The sequence below is a fragment of the Scardinius erythrophthalmus genome, assembly GCF_964197995.2.
Source record: "Scardinius erythrophthalmus genome assembly, chromosome: 23".
In the NCBI taxonomy this organism is placed as follows: Eukaryota; Metazoa; Chordata; class Actinopteri; order Cypriniformes; family Leuciscidae; genus Scardinius; species Scardinius erythrophthalmus.
Window position 1 is genome coordinate 26999366 of NC_138243.1, and position 18705 is coordinate 27018070.

The 18705-nt window shown below is 36.9% G+C and overlaps 3 protein-coding genes across 5 annotated transcripts; 1 reads left to right on the forward strand and 2 right to left on the reverse strand.

Moving 5' to 3' along the window:
* Positions 1-1196: 1196 nt before the first annotated feature.
* Positions 1197-8749, reverse strand: acads (acyl-CoA dehydrogenase short chain). Its single transcript, XM_081354444.1, has 10 exons — positions 8696-8749; positions 7391-7554; positions 7141-7290; positions 5836-5947; positions 5519-5670; positions 5157-5327; positions 4137-4274; positions 3970-4065; positions 3742-3798; positions 1197-2137 (listed from the first exon to the last, which is right to left on the reverse strand). The coding sequence occupies exons 1-10, from the start codon at positions 8721-8723 to the stop codon at positions 1985-1987; spliced, it is 1221 nt and encodes a 406-aa protein (XP_081210570.1). The 5' UTR covers positions 8724-8749; the 3' UTR covers positions 1197-1984.
* On the forward strand, positions 8040-17382 carry cryba4 (crystallin, beta A4). 3 transcript variants are annotated; one of them, XM_081354446.1, is made up of 7 exons: positions 8040-8392; positions 10337-10513; positions 14657-14703; positions 14982-15100; positions 16464-16605; positions 16782-16924; positions 17014-17382. In XM_081354446.1, exons 3-7 carry the CDS (start codon positions 14665-14667, stop codon positions 17159-17161), a joined length of 591 nt encoding a protein of 196 aa, XP_081210572.1. In that variant the 5' UTR covers positions 8040-8392; positions 10337-10513; positions 14657-14664; the 3' UTR covers positions 17162-17382. The 3 variants fall into 3 exon arrangements, with proteins under 3 accessions (XP_081210572.1, XP_081210574.1, XP_081210573.1); XM_081354447.1 differs by having other exon boundaries at positions 8307-8392; positions 14660-14703; positions 17014-17246; XM_081354448.1 differs by lacking the exon at positions 14657-14703 and having other exon boundaries at positions 8042-8392; positions 17014-17246.
* On the reverse strand, positions 9551-11484 carry crybb1 (crystallin, beta B1; the record flags this gene model as incomplete). The annotated part of the gene is given in 7 exon segments (XM_081354445.1): positions 9551-9728; positions 9813-9955; positions 10032-10164; positions 10363-10481; positions 10904-11050; positions 11326-11385; positions 11389-11484. Coding segments are annotated over 7 exon segments (876 nt in total).
* Positions 17383-18705: the final 1323 nt, after the last annotated feature.

Here is an 18705-nt window from a genome sequence, read left to right on the forward strand (position 1 = left end):
CTCCAAGAAACTTTGCGTTCCTCAAAGAAACTTTGCGTTCGCTCCTTAAATGTTTGCGTTCGCTCCAAGAAACTTTGCGTTCGCTCCTTAAATGTTTGCGTTCGCTCCAAGAAACTTTGCGTTCGCTCCAAGAAACTTTGCGTTCACTCCAAGAAACTTTGCGTTCGCTCCCTAAATGTTTGCGTTCCTCCGAGAAACTTTGCGTTCGCTCCCCAAATGTATGCGTTCCTCCGAGAAACTTTGCGTTCGCTCCCCAAATGTATGCGTTCCTCTGTTCCTTTGTAAAAACGAACACAAAACATTTACAAGATACTACAAAAGCATTGAATTCACCATGTCCCTTTAGGGGCTCTGTACTACGTAAACATATCGTAACATTTATTCCTTTTGTGAATGTTTTGCTTTGAATAATGTGCTTTTGCTATCTTTCTTTTAAAAATATATATTTTTAAATACATTTTTAATGTGTTTATCTTAAGTGTCCTTTTTTTGGAGTCTGAAATAAAGAAAGAATGTCTAATATAAACTTTTTTGGTGGGCCACTGTAACCCAGGTTAAGTAGCCTATCATCTCACGCATTGTTATAGCGATGACAACAAAAGCCAAGAGACATGACCTTTATTCTCATTAAAATCATCAGCATCGTTTCTGGTCTCAGGAATTGTGGAACTTTGACCCAGTTCTGAGTCCTGTGAGAAAAGCTTACATGCTCTTAACTGACAGAAACTGCACACAAGAAGTGATGGCGCCTCTTCTTCCCTGATGTGCCGGTAGATTAGAGTCCAGAAGAGGGACTGAAGCCAAATCTGGTCAAGCGCTCATTTCCCCATGAGCGCAGGAAAAAGGGAGCGCACGGCAGATGTATGAGTGTTAATTATTTAAACAGGTTTTTTTTTTTTTTTATGGATCTCAAACAAGTTTTTTGAGACATTCTTATTGCATTGCTGATTGCTATACAGTTTGTGCGTTCTTTTTTAAATCTTCAACACAAGTTCACAAATGTTCATAACTACGGTTAAAATATAATGATTCTTACGTTGCTTCAGTCATGGCATCCATGGTAGTGGACACGAAAAAATCTAATAGAATATTCACTGGCACAAATCTTGTTTTTTAGAGACATTTCTACATCGGAGAAGAACAAATATTATTATCAAGTAGCTAATGAAAACTCAGCGGGAAAAAAAACAGGCCTGAAGGGGTTAAAGATATAAATGGTTTAATTTAGAATCATATGCAAAAAATGTTTTCACATAAACCTGGAAATAAATTGTTTTACGATACTGAAAGCATGAAACAGTTAAGTAATTATGTAAAATGAATAAGAAATATTTCATAGTTTGCTATGAAAGCTAAAAAAGGCAAAACAGAAGCATTTTCGCTAATGATCTCAAGACTTTTGAAGCCCACTGAAATTTATCGATAATTTCAGCATTGTCATTTAAATGATCCAAAGAAACATCTGGAACATGTGCCAGTGCATGTAAGCAGTTTCAAAATCCTTAAACTGTGTCCCATGTCATGAATAACCTAGAACCACGAGTAAAAACTATTAGTAGGGAATTTTCTGCAGAGGAATATTTGCTGTTTCAATAAAAACTACAGATAATTTGTAGTAATAAAATTGTACATTATTATTTATTTTAAAATGCATAACAAATACATCCAATTCATTATGTACAATCAGATATGCATTTCAATTTCCAGTGAAATCAGCAAAGTTCTTTAGGTCAAACTCAATTAGTCCTTATGGCTGGTGCTCTAGTATGATTCAATGCAAAAGATCCAGACACTCTACTGAACTCTTGTGGCACAAATATGAAAATGCACTTTAAACAGTCTTATGTCACTCAGAATCAGATAGAGCAACATCAACACAGGCGTTCCTTCATTCAGCACTGGCCAATCACAGTAATAATTCAACCAGGCACTGTAATGTAACAGCAGTGTTTTGAAGAGCGAGTTGGCATGGACATCAGCTCTTCTACTGTTGATATTCTTTGAGAATGCTGTTTGCAATGACTAATCTCTGGATCTCACTGGTGCCTTCATAGATTTCTGTGATGCGGGCGTCCCGGTAGTGTCTCTCGGCAGGCATGTCTGTGACGTAACCCATTCCGCCCAGAACCTGGATGGCCTTCGCATTTAAACAAAATACTCATGTTACTGGATCTATGATGTGTGAATGTTTCTTGCTTTAGAAATAAAAATATATACAATCAGGGCTTGACATTAACTTTTTTACTCACCAGCCACTGTGGCTAGTGGTTTCCTTAAGTTACTAGCCGCTCAGCATTATCACTGGCCACAGTTTTAACATCGATACCATGGGGAAAGAGTGCCATATAGATATTTTTAATATTATCTCATAAATTGGCAGCAGGAATATTAGGCTGCTGTCACTTTAAGACCGAATGCACAGATCCATTATACTGTTACACATACGGTTTTTTTTTTCAACTGTTCATGTTCACTTTAAGGCGAGACACTACAGGTGAATAGGGTAAACATTTTAACTAGCAGATATCACCATGAAACTTTCCCAGTTGATTACCAACATTAAGAAGAGAAAAAAATGAGAAAAAAAATGTATTACAAGTTTTCTGTAATTTAATGTGTAAATATGCAAATTAGGCAATATCTAATTAAATGTGCGCTAATTTGCATATATTTTAAAAAACGAAATCCGAGTATTGGATAAAGCCAGGTTAAAAATAATTTTTCCATTGTGTTCACATATTAGATGGGAAAAAAATTACTGAGGGATTTATGGATATCTACTTTTGTTATCCTGTAAATCAGAATATACTGTCAATAGCCTTAAAAAAATATTTTCACCATGTTTTTTTGGAATAAAATGTTATATAAATCAGGCTAGGAATAATATATTTACAAATCCCTCAGTAAATGTCTTCATAATATAACTAGGTACAAGACTGGAAAGTTTGGTGTATATCGGTGCTACTGAAGTGGAGATTTCGGACTTGGAGAATGAGAGAAAAGTCATTTTGAGAAAACGGGCTTTAAAGATTTATCATCAGCCAATGAGATTGAAAATAAAGACCTAAATGTGTATTTTGGACTTTTTTTTCACCACAAGTCTGAAAGAAGACATGTTATTGAAGACAAATATCCAAAAATCTCAAAATTGACCAGTAAAAAAAAAAAAAAACGATGTTTTTGCCTGCCGTGTCTCGCCTTAAAACATAACTGACTGTGTGTACATGAATACTCGCAAAGACCAGCATTTTTTGTCATTATTTTGTGTGTATTTGACTTTAAGCAGAATAAGCAGCGAAAAATAAGTAAATTTAGTTTTGAGAGGCGGCTTTATGCTTTATCCCACGCCAAAATTCAAGCCCTGTATCACCAACAACAAGAAACGAGTGAGTGAGGAGAGACAGGTTTGTGTCTGTCAGAGAGATGAGAGAGAGAGAGAAAGCACTGCTGGTATCGTGTATCTATTCTGTGGAAAATGAGTATTGGAAGCGTTTCAGATATTTCAGTATTGATGTAGCAGAAAATCAATGTTTTTGGCAACACTACATTGCACTTAGTATTATTTCAGTTGCCTTTTTAAAAGACTACATTTGAAAAATGTATATATTATATATAAAACTCAACCCGCCAAAGTGGCTATTAGGAGTGACTGTGTTACACACCACTGCTGAAATACACACGCATTTGGCGGGTGTTAATGTCAAGCCCTGTATACAATATACAACATTTCTGTATGATTACCTGATGGGAGACAAAGGTAGCAGCTTCAGATGCAGCCAGTTTAGCCATGGCAGCTTCCTGGAGAACAAAGAAACACACATATACAGTACATTTATAAGCTAGATTTTTAACAGTGTCTACAAGGGAGTTTCTTATGCGGTCTCTTTGGAGTTTATCAAGTATGAACAATCAGTTAGCACATTCACCGTGAATTTTACAATCGTTTTTTTTATGAGAAGACACACTAACCTTAGTAAAAGGTTTCTTTGCATCCCGCAGCATTGCAGCTTTCCAGGTGAGAAGACGAGCGCTTTCTGTGGCCAAGGCCATGTCTGCCAGTTTAAACTGAAAGAGGCATTTATAGATCATCCCAGGTGAAAGATGAAAACACTAAACTTTCCCACTTCCTTCCTTACCTGTATTGCCTGCAGTTTTCCAATCGGAGCGCCGAAAGCCGTTCTTTTATGAGCGTAATCAGCCGCACAGTCCAGCGCTGCCTGCGCGATACCAATAGCCTGCGCTGCGATACCAAGCCGCCCGCTGTCCAGAGTTTGCTGTTAGAGAAGCCATTAGACGTAAAACATCTGCATTAGATCACGAGTAAACAAAGCAAACAGAATGCAAACGTGAAAGTGCTTTATAGAGCTGCGCGATTCTGGATAAATTGAGCATCACGTTTTCTTTGTTTAAAACAGAGATCACGATTCTCCCGCAATTTTGAACAGATAACTTAACAAAATAATCTGTAATTTACTAGAGGTTCTGATGAAATGTTGATTGCAGCAGTTTCTTTAAAATGTATTATTAATCTGAATTATTATTTTTTTAAGTTTGAATGAATGATTCAATGACTCACTCTAAAATACTTCACTTGTTTTATTTGAACAAACACTTGAATGAATGATTCAATGACAAATAAATGTTTTAACAGTCACTTGTCGCCACCTACTGGCGTAATAATGTAATTAATACAATCGTTATTTGAAGCGCTATGTTACTTTCTAAAAGGGATTTGCTCTATTTTGATTTGCTCTATGCTTCCGTAGACATCAGTGTTTATAACCGAACTATAAACTTTTATCCCAGTTCTTCTGTGATAATATGAATATTCGTAACACAGAAATAACTGTATGGTTGAATAGACTGTTTGTGAAGTTGTTTCATATCTACACATGACAACAGCTCTCTCTGTATCAGCGGCAGTGCCAACACAGATCTGAATACTCCGGTGTGATTTTGTCAAAGGTTTAATAGACACAGGCGAATTGGCGCAGATCTTTGAACGATTAATCATGCAGCTCTAGTGCTTTAGTATTATAACTTGCCTAAAATTAATTTTATTTACAGTAACTTACAGAAGCATTTTAAGTTTGCTTGAATCATTTTTACATATAGGAGAAAAACACTGGCATGACAACAGCATGTTAAAATCATACCATTGCAATTTTAAAGCCCATTCCTCGCTCTCCCAGCATGTTGCCGAGTGGGACGCGGCAGTCTTCCAGAATGATATTGGCAGTGGATGAAGCTCGAATTCCCAGTTTGTCTTCTTTCTTCCCTAACGACAACCCCGGATGAGGCATCGGCACTAGGAAGGCACTAATTCCCTGTAGAATAAAAAAAACATTACCATACTGAAATAATTATAAATATATTTCTTATTTGAAAATGTCCCCTATTCACCCCTTGAATACCAAATCAAATCACATTTTTCTGAAATTTTAAAAACCCATTAATTACAATTATTCTGTATAATCAATGTTTTTCAAATTGGCTCATTCATCATTGCATCTAGCACCTTGTGTTTAAGGCTCTTGTCTGTTGTGGCAAAAACGACGGTGGCGGAGGCGTCCCAGCAGTTGGTTATCCAGGCTTTGGTTCCGTTCAGAATCCACTCGTCTCCCTCCTGCCGGGCCAGTGTTGATGCTGCACCTGCATCGCTGCCGTTTCCTTATAGCAACAAAACAAAACAAAAACACATCTTTAGCACATTTCATACCACACACAGTTGAAATAACTGATGTTACCATAAGCACGAAAACTCTATGGATCTATAGATAGTGTGTGACTTGCACCTGTGTTTTTCAGAGCTCACGGAAATGCAGTCGTGTTTACCTGGTTCACTCAGAGCGAAACAGCCCACTTTTTCCCCGGTGGTGAAGGGCGTAATCCACTGCTTTTTCTGTTCTTCTGTGCCAAATTTCAGAACTGGACCCAGGTACAGTGACTAAAAACAAAGATTTGCTAAATATGTTGTTAACAGTGTAGCTTAAGGACATTTTACTTGTTTTGTTATGTTTCAAATGACAAAATATATTACACATTTTTTGTTTTGCAATCACCCAAAAGATAAAGATTAAAGATTGGAATTGTATTTTTAGCAGTGTATTTTTGGCTAATTTTGAAATAGATTTAAAAAAAAAAAAATATATATATATATATATATATATATAAGTATATATATATATATATATATATATGAAAATATATATTTTTGCCATATGGACATTGCATGTGTTTGTTGTTTAACCATAATCTTAAAGGGGACCTTTAATGTTCCAAAAAAATATTTATTTTCACATTTTTAAAATTTGAAATGAGGAATATTGTGACGTGTTCGTTCCCGGAAGAAAACTCAAGACTACAATGGAGGCGTTTCAGGGAGTTCAGAAACAGTGGCACTGATATAGAGAAGAACTCCCACTGGAGGGACTTTGTGCTTTGTGACTTTGCAGAGCTTTTTCATGCTGAAACAGCAACATTACACACTAAAGAAAGATGAAAAAGTAAAAAAGCATTTCCGGGGTTATCAGAAGCATAAGTCGTCATAGTTGGGTAAACTTCTATAGCTGTGAATGGGAGGTGACAGCAAATATAATTTTTGTATGTGCTCTAAAAGAAATCCACGATAGCGTTTCAACGACTTTCCAAAAGAGGGAAAAAATATAGAGAGAGGGATCAAATATATGGCAATATTAAAAACTTTACTAGATTTGCGATGTTGATAGGACCCCTTTAAGTAAAGATAGATGTTTCAGCAGAATTATAAGTATAGAAGATACTACATCTGGTATGTTACTTACGTTTTGAGCATTAAAAAAGTATGTTCTATGTAGTATGAATGTGTGTAGTATGAGTGAAATTTGGAAGTACTACATCCACCATGTTGTCATTATCATGTGACCTACGGCATCAGTTGCGTCACTTCACTGCCATTCATAAATCCTCACCCATGGTCTCATGGGATAATAAAGTGTCCATTGAATGCGCACCTCAGAATCTCGGCAGAAGTAGTAGGTCATCGGGGTACTTTTAGCTATGTATTCGGACAAAATACTCTGTTGGCGTACTGTTTTTCAGATATATGGTAGGGAAGAATGTGTCTGGTTTTGGACGTGGCGCGAGTAAAAGGCGACTCACATTATTCACACTGACGATTACTCCGGTCGAGGCACATCCTCTGCTGAGCTCCTCCACAGCGAGACAGTACGCGAGATAATCCATCCCAGCTCCACCCAGACTCTCTGGCACCTCTACAGCCATGACTCCCATCGCTCCGAGTTCCTGAACCTACACCGGTCAAAATCAACCACAGTCATCCTCATATGCTCAGATCAAGAGGCAGTGACTATTGTAGACTGTGGAGCTCCATGGCGGAGGTTTCTTTTACCTGCTTGGCTGGGAACATGTGATCTTTGTCCAGCTGGGCAGCGATGGGCGCAAGTTCCTTTTGGGCGTAGTCTCTACACGTCTGCCTCATCATCTGGTGCAGCTCTGGCAGCTCCGCCAACTGGGTCAAACAGCGAACGCCATGGCCTACCGCCATGCCCAGCGCTGATGGATAGAGAAACAGGGATGATATCAGCATGTATACTGTGTGAATTTTCAAATGAATAATGATAAAACAACTTAAGAGAGCAATTAATGCTACCAGTGTCTGTCACCAGTGTTTACCGAGATGACCCGAAAATAAGTTTTATTCGATTAAAAAGAACAGCTGAACATCAGTTCACAAATAAAATATATTGTTTAAATTGTTACTGCCTTTAGTTATTATTATGGAATAAATGTAAAACTGCTTAAAACACTAACTTGATGAGAATTATACTTGGTTTTGATAAATGGAACATTAATAACATTGTAAAATTCCAAAATAGAATTACATTTTTTATGTAATGTAAGGTAATATTTAACCAGGAAAATGCGACAACATTAAGTGTAACTGGGACATGTGTTTATATTTGATTTATAAAAATAAAAAAAAACTGTGAGGACTTTCACCACTGCATGAAATAAGTCCACGCGCATGCGCAGAGCCTGCAGAATAAAAGTAGGTGAAAGATCATGGAGAGCCTGCGCGCAGTCCATAACAGCTATAATGTTAAAAAGAGCATTAAAGTGTAATTTTGTGTTTGTGTACATGGTTAAATCCTTTCATATAACAAATCGAAGTTCACAATGTGTGATTATTTTTTAAATAAGGACCCTGAGTGACATTTATTATGAAATTTAAATGAAACAGTCAGCTGTCACCTGTCAGAGTAAAAATTAAACCCATAAATGACAATAACCACCCAAAATAACCCGAACACAATAAAGTAACATTTCATAATATGTTATAACGTGTTCATGCCTTGTCATGGAAAAGTCATTTCAAGTTCATTTTAATAAGGTAAGCACATGATTTTCTTATTCTATTCGATGGCTAGTTTGTTGTCTTAAATTAAGTCCTAGCCGAAACAGCGTCATATAAAGGGAATAGTTCTATGTTATGTTAATATTTATTCAGTTTCCAAAAGAGATTCAGACAGTCAAATGTTTGCACACTTTGATGTGCTTAGAATCATTCTGCACTGGTCCCTTTAATGAAGCAGCTGCAAATGCATCCAGCGGTATATTACATGCAGACAGAGTCGCTCATGAGCTGTGATGACACTGGTGTAAACATGCAGTAATAATCAGTAACTCTACTGACCTCTCCGTGCTTTGAAAAGCGCCGCCATCTTGGCTCTAATAGGTCTGCTTTCGCAACAGCAAACAGGAAGCGGTCTTATCATGTGACCATGACGTTACGCCTATGTTTTTATTGTAAGTTTAAAATACATTTTTTTTTATTATATATTATTTTATTTATGTATATCCAGTCGAAATGTGTAAGTAAAGCACTGAAATCGTAGTAAAAGAGAGCAAGATAAATTTCAAAGAAAAACTGCATATTAGACTAAATTTGGGAATATAACATTATTTACATGGCACCTCAACTTATCATGATCTGAGTTTACATTCATTTATAATATTTAAATTGACATAATAATGTTAATTAATTTTATTTGAAATGTCTAGATAAAATAAAATATTTCTAAAAGTTTATATTACAATGTTTTACATAAATGTATATTTGATTTATTATTTATATATACATTTAGAACATATTATTAACCCTATATTATATTATATTTGAATGATGGAATTTTGTTTGTTTGTTTGTTTTTACACAAAAAATAGCTCTAATAGCAAAAATAAAAAAGATTTTGAATATTAACATTTCCCCTAAGAAATAGTTTTTTAGCCTAATGAATTGTGCATTTGTATTGCGTTCTTTAATGTTACTGATTAATGCTAATGAGAAAATTAGGAAAGAGTAACAAGACAAGTCAGCTTTTCTTATTTTTCCAAAACATGTTTATTATTGGCATCATAAAAAGTCAGTTTTATGTCCTGGACCATTTAAATGAATCTATTCTGAGGTGGGAGAAGTCAGAGAAAAGGGGGAGGAACGGGGATAAAAAGTGCCATGAGAAGGCTAGTTGCTATGCTGCAAGTTCACTGTTCACTGTTTAGCGGCGGTCATATTGAAGCAGCCGCGCTGGTGGAACTGCATGTCCCTCACACGGCGCATGGACTGAATCTGAGGCTGGAAGGCGCAAAACTCGTTGTAGTGTCTGTAGTCTCCGCACTCAAACAGATACTGGTATCCTCTGTAGCCGGGGTACTGGTATCCCACCCAACTTTAAAAAGAGGAAGAGAGTCATTCAGAATGTGTGAAAGATGGGATAGTATCGCTGTTTGGTTAGTTTTGATGTGTTACTCACGCTCCACCGGGGACCTTCACGCTGCCCACTCTGTCGCAGAAGCCATGCGCCCACAGGGTTGGCACGTCATCCTCCTGGATCTCCATCTTGTTGCCGTTGAAGTCGGACAGCTCAAACAGGCAGATCTTGTGCTCCATGGGGTCCTGTAGGCATTATGGCCAGTTAGAAGCATGCATTTTAATTTACTTAGTGTAAAGGAGAAGTTGCGAAGTGTCCTACCATGCGGATGGGTCTGAGGGACATGAGACAATCACTGCGGTAGCTGTTTGACCAGGTGTCCCAGCGAGGATACTCGCCCTTCTCCAGGATGAACATCTCGCCACGGAAGTTAGTCTGCTCGAAGGCAACAAAGCTGAAGACATGCACATCATGGAGAGATGTGTACCAGACAGTGGATGAGGGGGGGAGAAGGGATGACAGCATGAGTTTGGAGGGGAAAGGATGGTACCAACTAAATAAACTCTATAATAGCATCTCAATGATCCTAAAATTGCACTGATTTATGCTTTTCTCATCCACATTAGACACAATCCATTGGTCAGTGACTTACGGGCCGCACTCAACAATGATACTGCGGACTCTGTCCATTCCGCGTTCACAAACGTTCATGCACTCGTTCTGGACCTCCATCATCCTGCCCTGGAAGTTCTCCTGGTCGAACAGGAAGATCTGCAAGAGAGGAAGACGTAGACCATGAGCAGGTATCCCACTTACTCACTATTGACATCTTTTTTGCAGTGAACCTTTTTGGGAAGCATCTTAAAAGAACCATTATTCTTAGTGTTAAGAACATTCATAAAAGAACCTTTTTTCCACTGTAAAGTTTCCATGGAGGCTAAAGGTTCTAAATGGAACTTTATATGCAATTAAAGAACTGTTATTTTTAAGACTGCTGAAGAATCCTTTTGATTCCGCAGAGAACAGTTCTTAAAAGAACATTTTAATAATCTTTTTGGAATGGATATTAAAGGGTCTTCATGGAACTATTGATTTGTTTTAAGAGTGTAGGTTTCATGCTAATCCCAACATTACGTAAATGTCAGTAGGTGGTTTGTCTGCCCAAATCCAGTCCTTCAAACGCAGTTACTTACTTTGTAGTTCCCCATGAATCCGGGGTCTCCGGTCTTGAGGGCCTTGCTGGTGGGGGCAGGGGCGGGAGCTCCCTTGTCCTTGGCATCAGTGCCCTGGTTGGAGGCGGACTTGGTGGTCTGAGACATGGTGAAGGGGTTCAAGAACGTCTGTGGGAGAAAGAGCAAAGGGTGGGAAAGGTCATGAGGCTTGAAATTGGTGCACATACTCCAAAATATCCATCAGGGCTGGTATTGTGGGACAGGGGTTGAATGGTGTAGGGATGGTAGGGTTTGGGCTTTGCATTTAAAATGGCTGCTTTCAATCCCACAAAAACCAAAACCGAAAATTAAGTGAATCCAGGGCAATTCCCTATACTACATCCATGAGATAATAGTGAAGGGACTCCCAGCTGTAGCTGTATCCACTTGACCTGGGCTCTTACCTGCTTGAGTACAGCTGTGCTGGGATGGCTGGCTCGTGCTGGCCCCCTCTGACCAGTGCTCTAGCTTTTATACCCTGGCAAGGGGAGTGCAGAGGCGCTCGGCGTACAATAGAAACACGTCGTCATCAGAGTTTGCCCGTGCCAAAGCCGCAGGGTCATCGCATAGCCCAGAAGGCTCACCCTGAGCGCCTGTAAGCATTTTACTGTCAATGGAAAGCCCTGACAATAGCACTTTCCCCTTTAGCCTACACTCTATGCTATAGGCTACATATGGACGAAACGTACACACACAGGTCAGAGGTCACGTGATGTTAATCCGCTCTACTCTGCTCTCTGACTCTCTTGAGTATAACTGCTGTGATGTTTGCATCAGAGTTACACTCTTATTTCAAATGCATTAATTTTAGCAAATATTAAAATTTGAATGTCGTGCAAAAGTTAATTTATTTCAGTAATTCAACTTAAAAGGTGAAACTAATATATTATATAGAAAATTACATGCAAAGTGAGATATTTCAAATAATTTTGATGATTATGGCTTACAGCTTATGAACATTTTAAAAATTTCTGAGATTTCATTTTTCAAATTTACACAATAACCAAAATTAAAATGATTTCATAAGCTGTAAGCCAAAATCATCAAAATTATAACAAATAAAGGCTTGAAATATCTCACTTTGCATGTAATGAGTCTATATAATATATTAGTTTCGCCTTTTAAGTTGAATTACTGAAATAAATAAACTTTTACACGATATTCTAATTTTTCGAGTTTCACCTGTAATATAATATAACAATATCATATTTATTTAAATTGTAAGTACAATTATTATTTTCATATTTTTCATTGATTTTGTTATAAAAAAATATGAAAATAATAAATGTAGTATTAAAAAATATATATATTGTAGTATGGGTGTAGTATATATAGCTACATATTAAATATTATATCTAACACAATGTATTATATTTAATACACTTAATATTATTATTATTACTATTGGGGCATACTATTGGCCATAAGAAAAGAAACGTCTACATACCATATCGAAAAATACAAATACATTGAAAATGTAATATTAAGCCTAAAAGAAATAATGAGAAACTGAATGATTGGGATTGGGAATCATTGTGTTTCCCATGATCTCTTTGGATTTATATTACATGTTAAATGGCATTTTTAAAACATGCTTGTGTCTTTAAATGTAGTGTGATAGCAGATGCAGAATGAGCTTGTTATGCAACTGAAGGATTCCACATAGAGTTCCACAGAATCTCGCTGGCACTCTTTGAACCTGTGCTGGGAGATTTACGGCTACAATCTTCTGAAATGAATGCTACAATAGCCCTGTAACAACCGCAATGTATCTCTCCTCACTGACTCTCTGAATGATTAGAAATAACCTTTGAAAAATAGGAGCAGCCTACGAACCTTAACATGATTTAGCTTTATAGGAGGCTTTTACTGTTTTTATCTATCTTCATTTATATACCGGTAGTAAATGTTGTTGTTTTCTGACATGACCTTGAGCTGCATTTTTATATATGAAATGTGATATATACAAATAAAAAGTTGTTTTGTCACAGTCACATTTTTTGTTTGTTTAATTTTACATTATATGTCCTTTATTTGCAATGATTAAATGCCAGAATTCTGTGTTTTACAGATAAAAACAACAAATCCAGAGTGGTTAAATTATTTCTGTCAGGTTTTCCCTATGTTTCTGAGACTATATGGAAATGCCAGTTCTGAATTATATAAATAATAACACATATGATGACAATAAATAGATCAATGCGACAAATAATATTACAATACCGTACACTATCGTTCTAAAGCATGGGTTTTTTATTCAGCGAGGATGCATTAAATTGGTCAAAAGTGATAATATATAATGTATATAATATATAATGTTACAAAAGATTTATATTTCAAATAAATGCTGTATTAAACTGCACAGCTGTTTTTAACATCAGAATAAGAAATGTTTCTTGAGCCGCAAATCACCATATCTGATTTCTGAAGGATCGCGTGACTCTGAATGCTGGAGTAAATTCAGCTTTGATAACAGGAATAAATAGTTATTATATCATATTTAGAAAAAAAAATAGTTATTATATAATATTTCACAATATTCAGTATTTTTGATTAAATAAATGCAGGCTTGGTGAGCATAAGAGAATAATAACATTAAAAAAAGACATTAAAAAATCTTACCGACTCCAATTTTTTTAGGGTAATTTGAAAGTGAACGTGCAAAGCTTTTGTAAAATGCATTAGATTTCTATTTTTCATCTGAAAAGAAAAATCTAGAATATGTAAGATGATTAATACATAATTAAAATTTTCAATGTTTTTTTAAAGCGTGTAAATAGCTTTTCCCCGCACTTTTTCAACTATGTGAAACTATTAAAAATGATAAGGACCTAAATAATTTTTTTCCTCCACATATTCAAAGGATATATGTTTAAATTATTTATATTTGCCAAATTATTCTGGTGCACAAAACAAGGGGCATTTTCAAACATTATTATTTTTGCATCGTTGCTTACAGCACTTCAGAATTTCTTTTATTACTGTAAGTGCATAACATCTTCATAACTGTAGACATGCAGTGACCTCCCCTGCCATCAATCATTCTTTTTAACGCATTCACCGAGCCAAAACAAGAGCATCGTAATGGAACGAGACCAAGACCACCACATCTCTCCCTGAGCATGACACCGTCTCAGATCCGCGTCGGCCCTTAACATGTATGTGCATGTGACTCGAGTGTATCCAGGTCTGAGTGTCCAGGCCTGGGCGCAGAGATTGGCCCGGCGGGGATAGTGTGGCGTTTGCACTTCTCCAGCTGTATAGATTTAACCCCTCCTTTGTCAGCCTGACAATGGCAGGCTCCTCCCTCGCTGCTGAGCCGGGGCTTTTACCGGGCCCTTTGCCAGGGGAGGCTTTAAAAGGGTACATGCACATGCCCAGCTTTCACTCTCACATCAGGACGTCCCAAGGGCATCGAAGCGAGGTGAGTTCTTCTCCGCTACGGGCCCGTTGTCTGTCCCCCACCTCCCTCATACGTTCACACCGCCACCGGCCTCGGCTTCTTTCAGAGAGGCTTTCCTCTCATTTGCTCAGAGAACTAGAGAATGACTCCAAAAACAGAGTCAGTTTAGTCACATAGTCAACTTCTGCTTATGCAAAATCTCATTTAGCTGCTCAACTGCATTCTCAGCATGTTTTGAGATATGATTTTGGCATTTGTTTGTCAGGTTAATAGACTAATTATACGTTAAATCTGCATATTTGACTTGTACAAACTTGCTCTTTGTTTTCTAGCAGACGAGATGACTCACCATTGCACCAAGTTCTCTGGCCATTGGAAGGTACGCTTGACACGGTGCTGTCACGCATCAGGATCTGCAAAACAAGATTTCATTTTCCAAAGAATCTTACACACGTCCGAATAGATTGCATAATGTTTAGTGCTCAAGGAATGCTGTTATCTGGAAGGTTTTGCTGTAATTCGCTAGTATGATTCTTGATATGCAACCACTGGTGTTGAACTTTGTTAGTAGTTCACATCCCATTTGGTCTTTTCCCCAACGTGGAAGTCTTAATGTGCCCTTGAAATCTTTAAAGGTGCCCAACCTCTGTCTTCCAGATCATCGTGTACGACGAGGAGTGCTTCCAGGGTCGTCACCATGAGTTCACCTCAGAGTGCTGCAATGTCATGGAGTTCGGTTTCGAGTCCGTGCGCTCATTGAGAGTGGAGAGCGGAGCGTGAGTGTTTTCTCCAAAGTCTTTGTTCAATAGTTCCAGAGGTTTGTGCCAATTGTTTAGACTAACTGTGACTCCGGATTACCTAAACCATGATTTGACCCTTCACACACACGAAAAACAGCTCGCTTTGTTTTGTTTTTTTCTGAAGAAAATGCGAGTGGTATCCATGCAGAACTCACTGTTATGATGCTGGAGAGTTGTAGGTGGTTGCCAAGGCGTTGCTATGCATTTGCTTCTATTTGTTGTAAATAGTTCTACGCAGTTCTAGTAGGTTGCTAGGGAGTTTTGCTACCATATTCTCAGTGGTTTCTTAGTCAAAAAATCCCAATTCTCTAAATTTGGCTCAGGTCTCACCCTTAAAGTAAGTCAGCTTATCATTCATGTTGTATAACAAACAGTGCTAGTTAAGTGCCAGAAGTTTAATATCTACGGTTAATGGTTTGTTAAAATTGCTAACCCTTGGTATGAGTAATAGTAATGGTGATTCTTGGTCATCAGAGGTTTGTTTCACAACCGTGTCCTTATTTCATGTGGCATTTTTTTGAGCAGAGAGGGCACTTAAGAAGTTTTGATGTACAAGGAAAGTCTGAAATGAAATGTTCATGGGCCTATCCAAATAAAAGTGTTATTTTACACTGATGATGATGTGAATAGAAAACATTTTGTCCTTGTAACTGAACACTTTTGTCTTGTTTGGCCTCTGAAGGAAAGTATTTTTTTGTAAGAAATCTACAATGTGTGCAAGCCTTTCTCCTTGTTGAATTTTAGTGCACAGTAAAAAACGATTTCTCAAAGATCATTGGAGAATGTTTTACAAGAAAATGCCATGACAGTCTTCAATTTCATAATATCATGTTTAATTTGCATTCGCTTTTATTTTTATATTTTAAATTTTCAAGTGTGTTATGTGCTTTCATAATTTTTCTTAGTCTTTTAATATTTCTATTTAGCTTTACATTTTTCCAGATTTAGTTACTTCAGTACTTCAACCTAAACCAAGGCAGCATTTCTAGTTTTTCGTCTAATATGCCTATATGTATTTAAATTCTAGCTTTATTTAAGTTAACAAATTATTTTTAATAGTTTTAATTTTAGTTAATGGTAACACTTTATTTGACAGTGTCATTGTTACATATGTTACATAGTTACTATAGTAATAACTATAAATTAGGCTTAATTACATGCAACTAACCCTAAACCAAACCCTAACCCTATAGTATAGTAAGCTGAGTAATTACTTAATATTAGACATTAGATATTAGACGCCTTTAAATAAAGTGTAACCTACTGTAGTAAACCATAACAACACTGTGGTCCACAAGTTCTGCCAAGGCTCCTGTCTTCACCCTGCGTCTCTCTTCAGGTGGGTGGGCTACGAGCACGGCTCTTACCAGGGTCAGCAGTTTGTGCTGGAGCGTGGAGAGTACCCTCAGTGCGATGCCTTCGGGGGAAGCAATGCTTACCACATCGAGAGAATGACCTCCTTCAGACCCATTTCCTGCGCTGTAAGTTCACTTAACAAACCACATCATACATAATTGACCCAACCTGCCATTTTGCATTGATTTTCTATACAATATCCACAATGATTGCAATCATTCATATTGCAACCATCGTTTTGAGTAATGCATTGAGAGAGAAAAATGCTCCATGTCATTATGTTTGATATGATTGTACCCAGAACCACAGGGAGTGCAGAATGACTATCTATGAGATGGAGAACTTCCTGGGCCGCAAGGGAGAGCTCAGTGACGATTACCCTTCTCTTCAGGCTATGGGATGGTGCAACAACGAAGTCGGTTCTCTGCGTGTTCAGTCCGGAGCGTGAGTGTCTGAATGGCTTTCCCCCTCAATGCTTCCATTTCACGCTTTGTTTGTTCACCACTATAAATTCTTCTCTCTGCATTCGACAGGTTTGTGTGCTACCAGTTCCCTGGTTATCGTGGATACCAGTATATCATGGAGTGTGACCGCCACTGTGGGGAGTACAAACACTTCAGGGAGTTTGGCTCCCATTCCCAGACCCCTCAGATCCAGTCCATCCGCCGTATCCAGCAGTAACGGATTTCTCCTTGCCCCTCTCCTTGCAAAAACTCTCATGCCCCTTTCTGCCCCGATGCTAAATAAACTGTCTTTCTTAAACCTCACTGACCTCCTGTTATAGATCTGTGTCCAAAAACATAAATAAATAAAACAGTAGAGTGCATTTACTGAAACCTCAAAGCAATAGTGAGGCTTTTTGGACACTTCAAAATTATAATAAATGGTGTGCCTTTTATTACAAATTGTTTGAAACTGGTTTTGCGAAGAATGCATTTAGTCTCTGCCTTTAATCATGGAGGGAAATAAAATGCACTTTCACCCTTTTTCCGTCAGAGGGAGCAATAAACCTACAAGCCAAATGATTACAAATAAGAGAGGCATGCAATAAAAAAGAATCAGGTTTAATGAGAAACCAAATATATTTAGCACGAAAACAGTTCATAACATGGCTTAACTTGTACCTTAGAATGACTTTTTTTTAAATGCCATTGTGCATTAAATCATATGACCAGGAATTGAAATAAGAAACCCAAACAATAAAACAAACAAAAAAATTCTAGATGCAGTGTTGATAAAAGAGGTGGGATGCGCTTATACAACAATTTTATTTAGATAACATGGCGCAGCTAGCGAAGACTCTCCTACTATGATGTAGCCATGGGTTATGAATATTAATTACGTAATGTGACGTACGTTAGTAGGCCCATCTGATTTGCTGAAAGTTGCGTGGGCGCTATTCAAACAGCGAATTAAAAAGTCCTTTTATGGAGAAGGCTTGACTTATGAATATTAATGAGGTACCGTGAATGGGCGCTTCAGGAAGGTTACTAAGCAACGTCAGCAGAATCTATTTAATATGCATAACTCAAGCCTTCGCCGTAGTAGGCTTTGAAGTTATGCGTGCTTCGTTTTTTATGTTATTTTTTTGCGTGCTTTCGCTTTTATTTAAAGAGAGAGTATACTCTGCGTAAGTTAAGAGTCGAGAGAAATGTGAAAAAAATAAAAATAAAACAAAATGTATTAAAGCAACAATTCTGACGTATATTTCAGTCAAAAACCATTAAAAATGTAAATAAAATCAAACTGAATAGAGATTCAAGACTATCTATACAACCCACAGTCTACTATTGACCATTTTCACAGACTGTGATGATGCATTTTAACTGTCATCAACATCGTAAATCGTGCAACTTTTTTATATTTTAAGTTTGTTAAAAAAAAAAAATATATATATATATATATATATATATATATATATATATATATATATATATATATATATATATATATATATATATATAAAGCTAATTTTATATTAAATTTGCATAAAATTACAATAATTTTGCACTTTTCACATTTCCGTGTTTCTCAGAAGCGGAAGTCATCATAGTTGGGTAAACTTCCATAGCGGTGAATGAGAGAGTAGTACATTAAATATATATATATATATATATATATATATATATATATATATATATATATATATATATATATATATATATATATATATATATATATATATATATATATATTGTGTTCCTTTTGGCATTTGCTTAGAAAAA

Coding starts and splice junctions, on each gene's coding strand:
- cryba4 (XM_081354446.1), top strand. CDS start 14,665: ATGACTCACCATTGCACCAAGTTCTCTGGCCATTGGAAG. Junction 14,704..14,981: donor AGTTCTCTGGCCATTGGAAG/GTACGCTTGACA, acceptor TCTGTCTTCCAG/ATCATCGTGTACGACGAGGA. Junction 16,606..16,781: donor TCAGACCCATTTCCTGCGCT/GTAAGTTCACTT, acceptor GATTGTACCCAG/AACCACAGGGAGTGCAGAAT.
- acads (XM_081354444.1), bottom strand. CDS start 8,723: ATGGCGGCGCTTTTCAAAGCACGGAGAG. Junction 7,291..7,390: donor ACATGTTCCCAGCCAAGCAG/GTAAAAGAAACC, acceptor TGACCGGTGTAG/GTTCAGGAACTCGGAGCGAT. Junction 4,275..5,156: donor TGGGCTTTAAAATTGCAATG/GTATGATTTTAA, acceptor CTTCTCTAACAG/CAAACTCTGGACAGCGGGCG.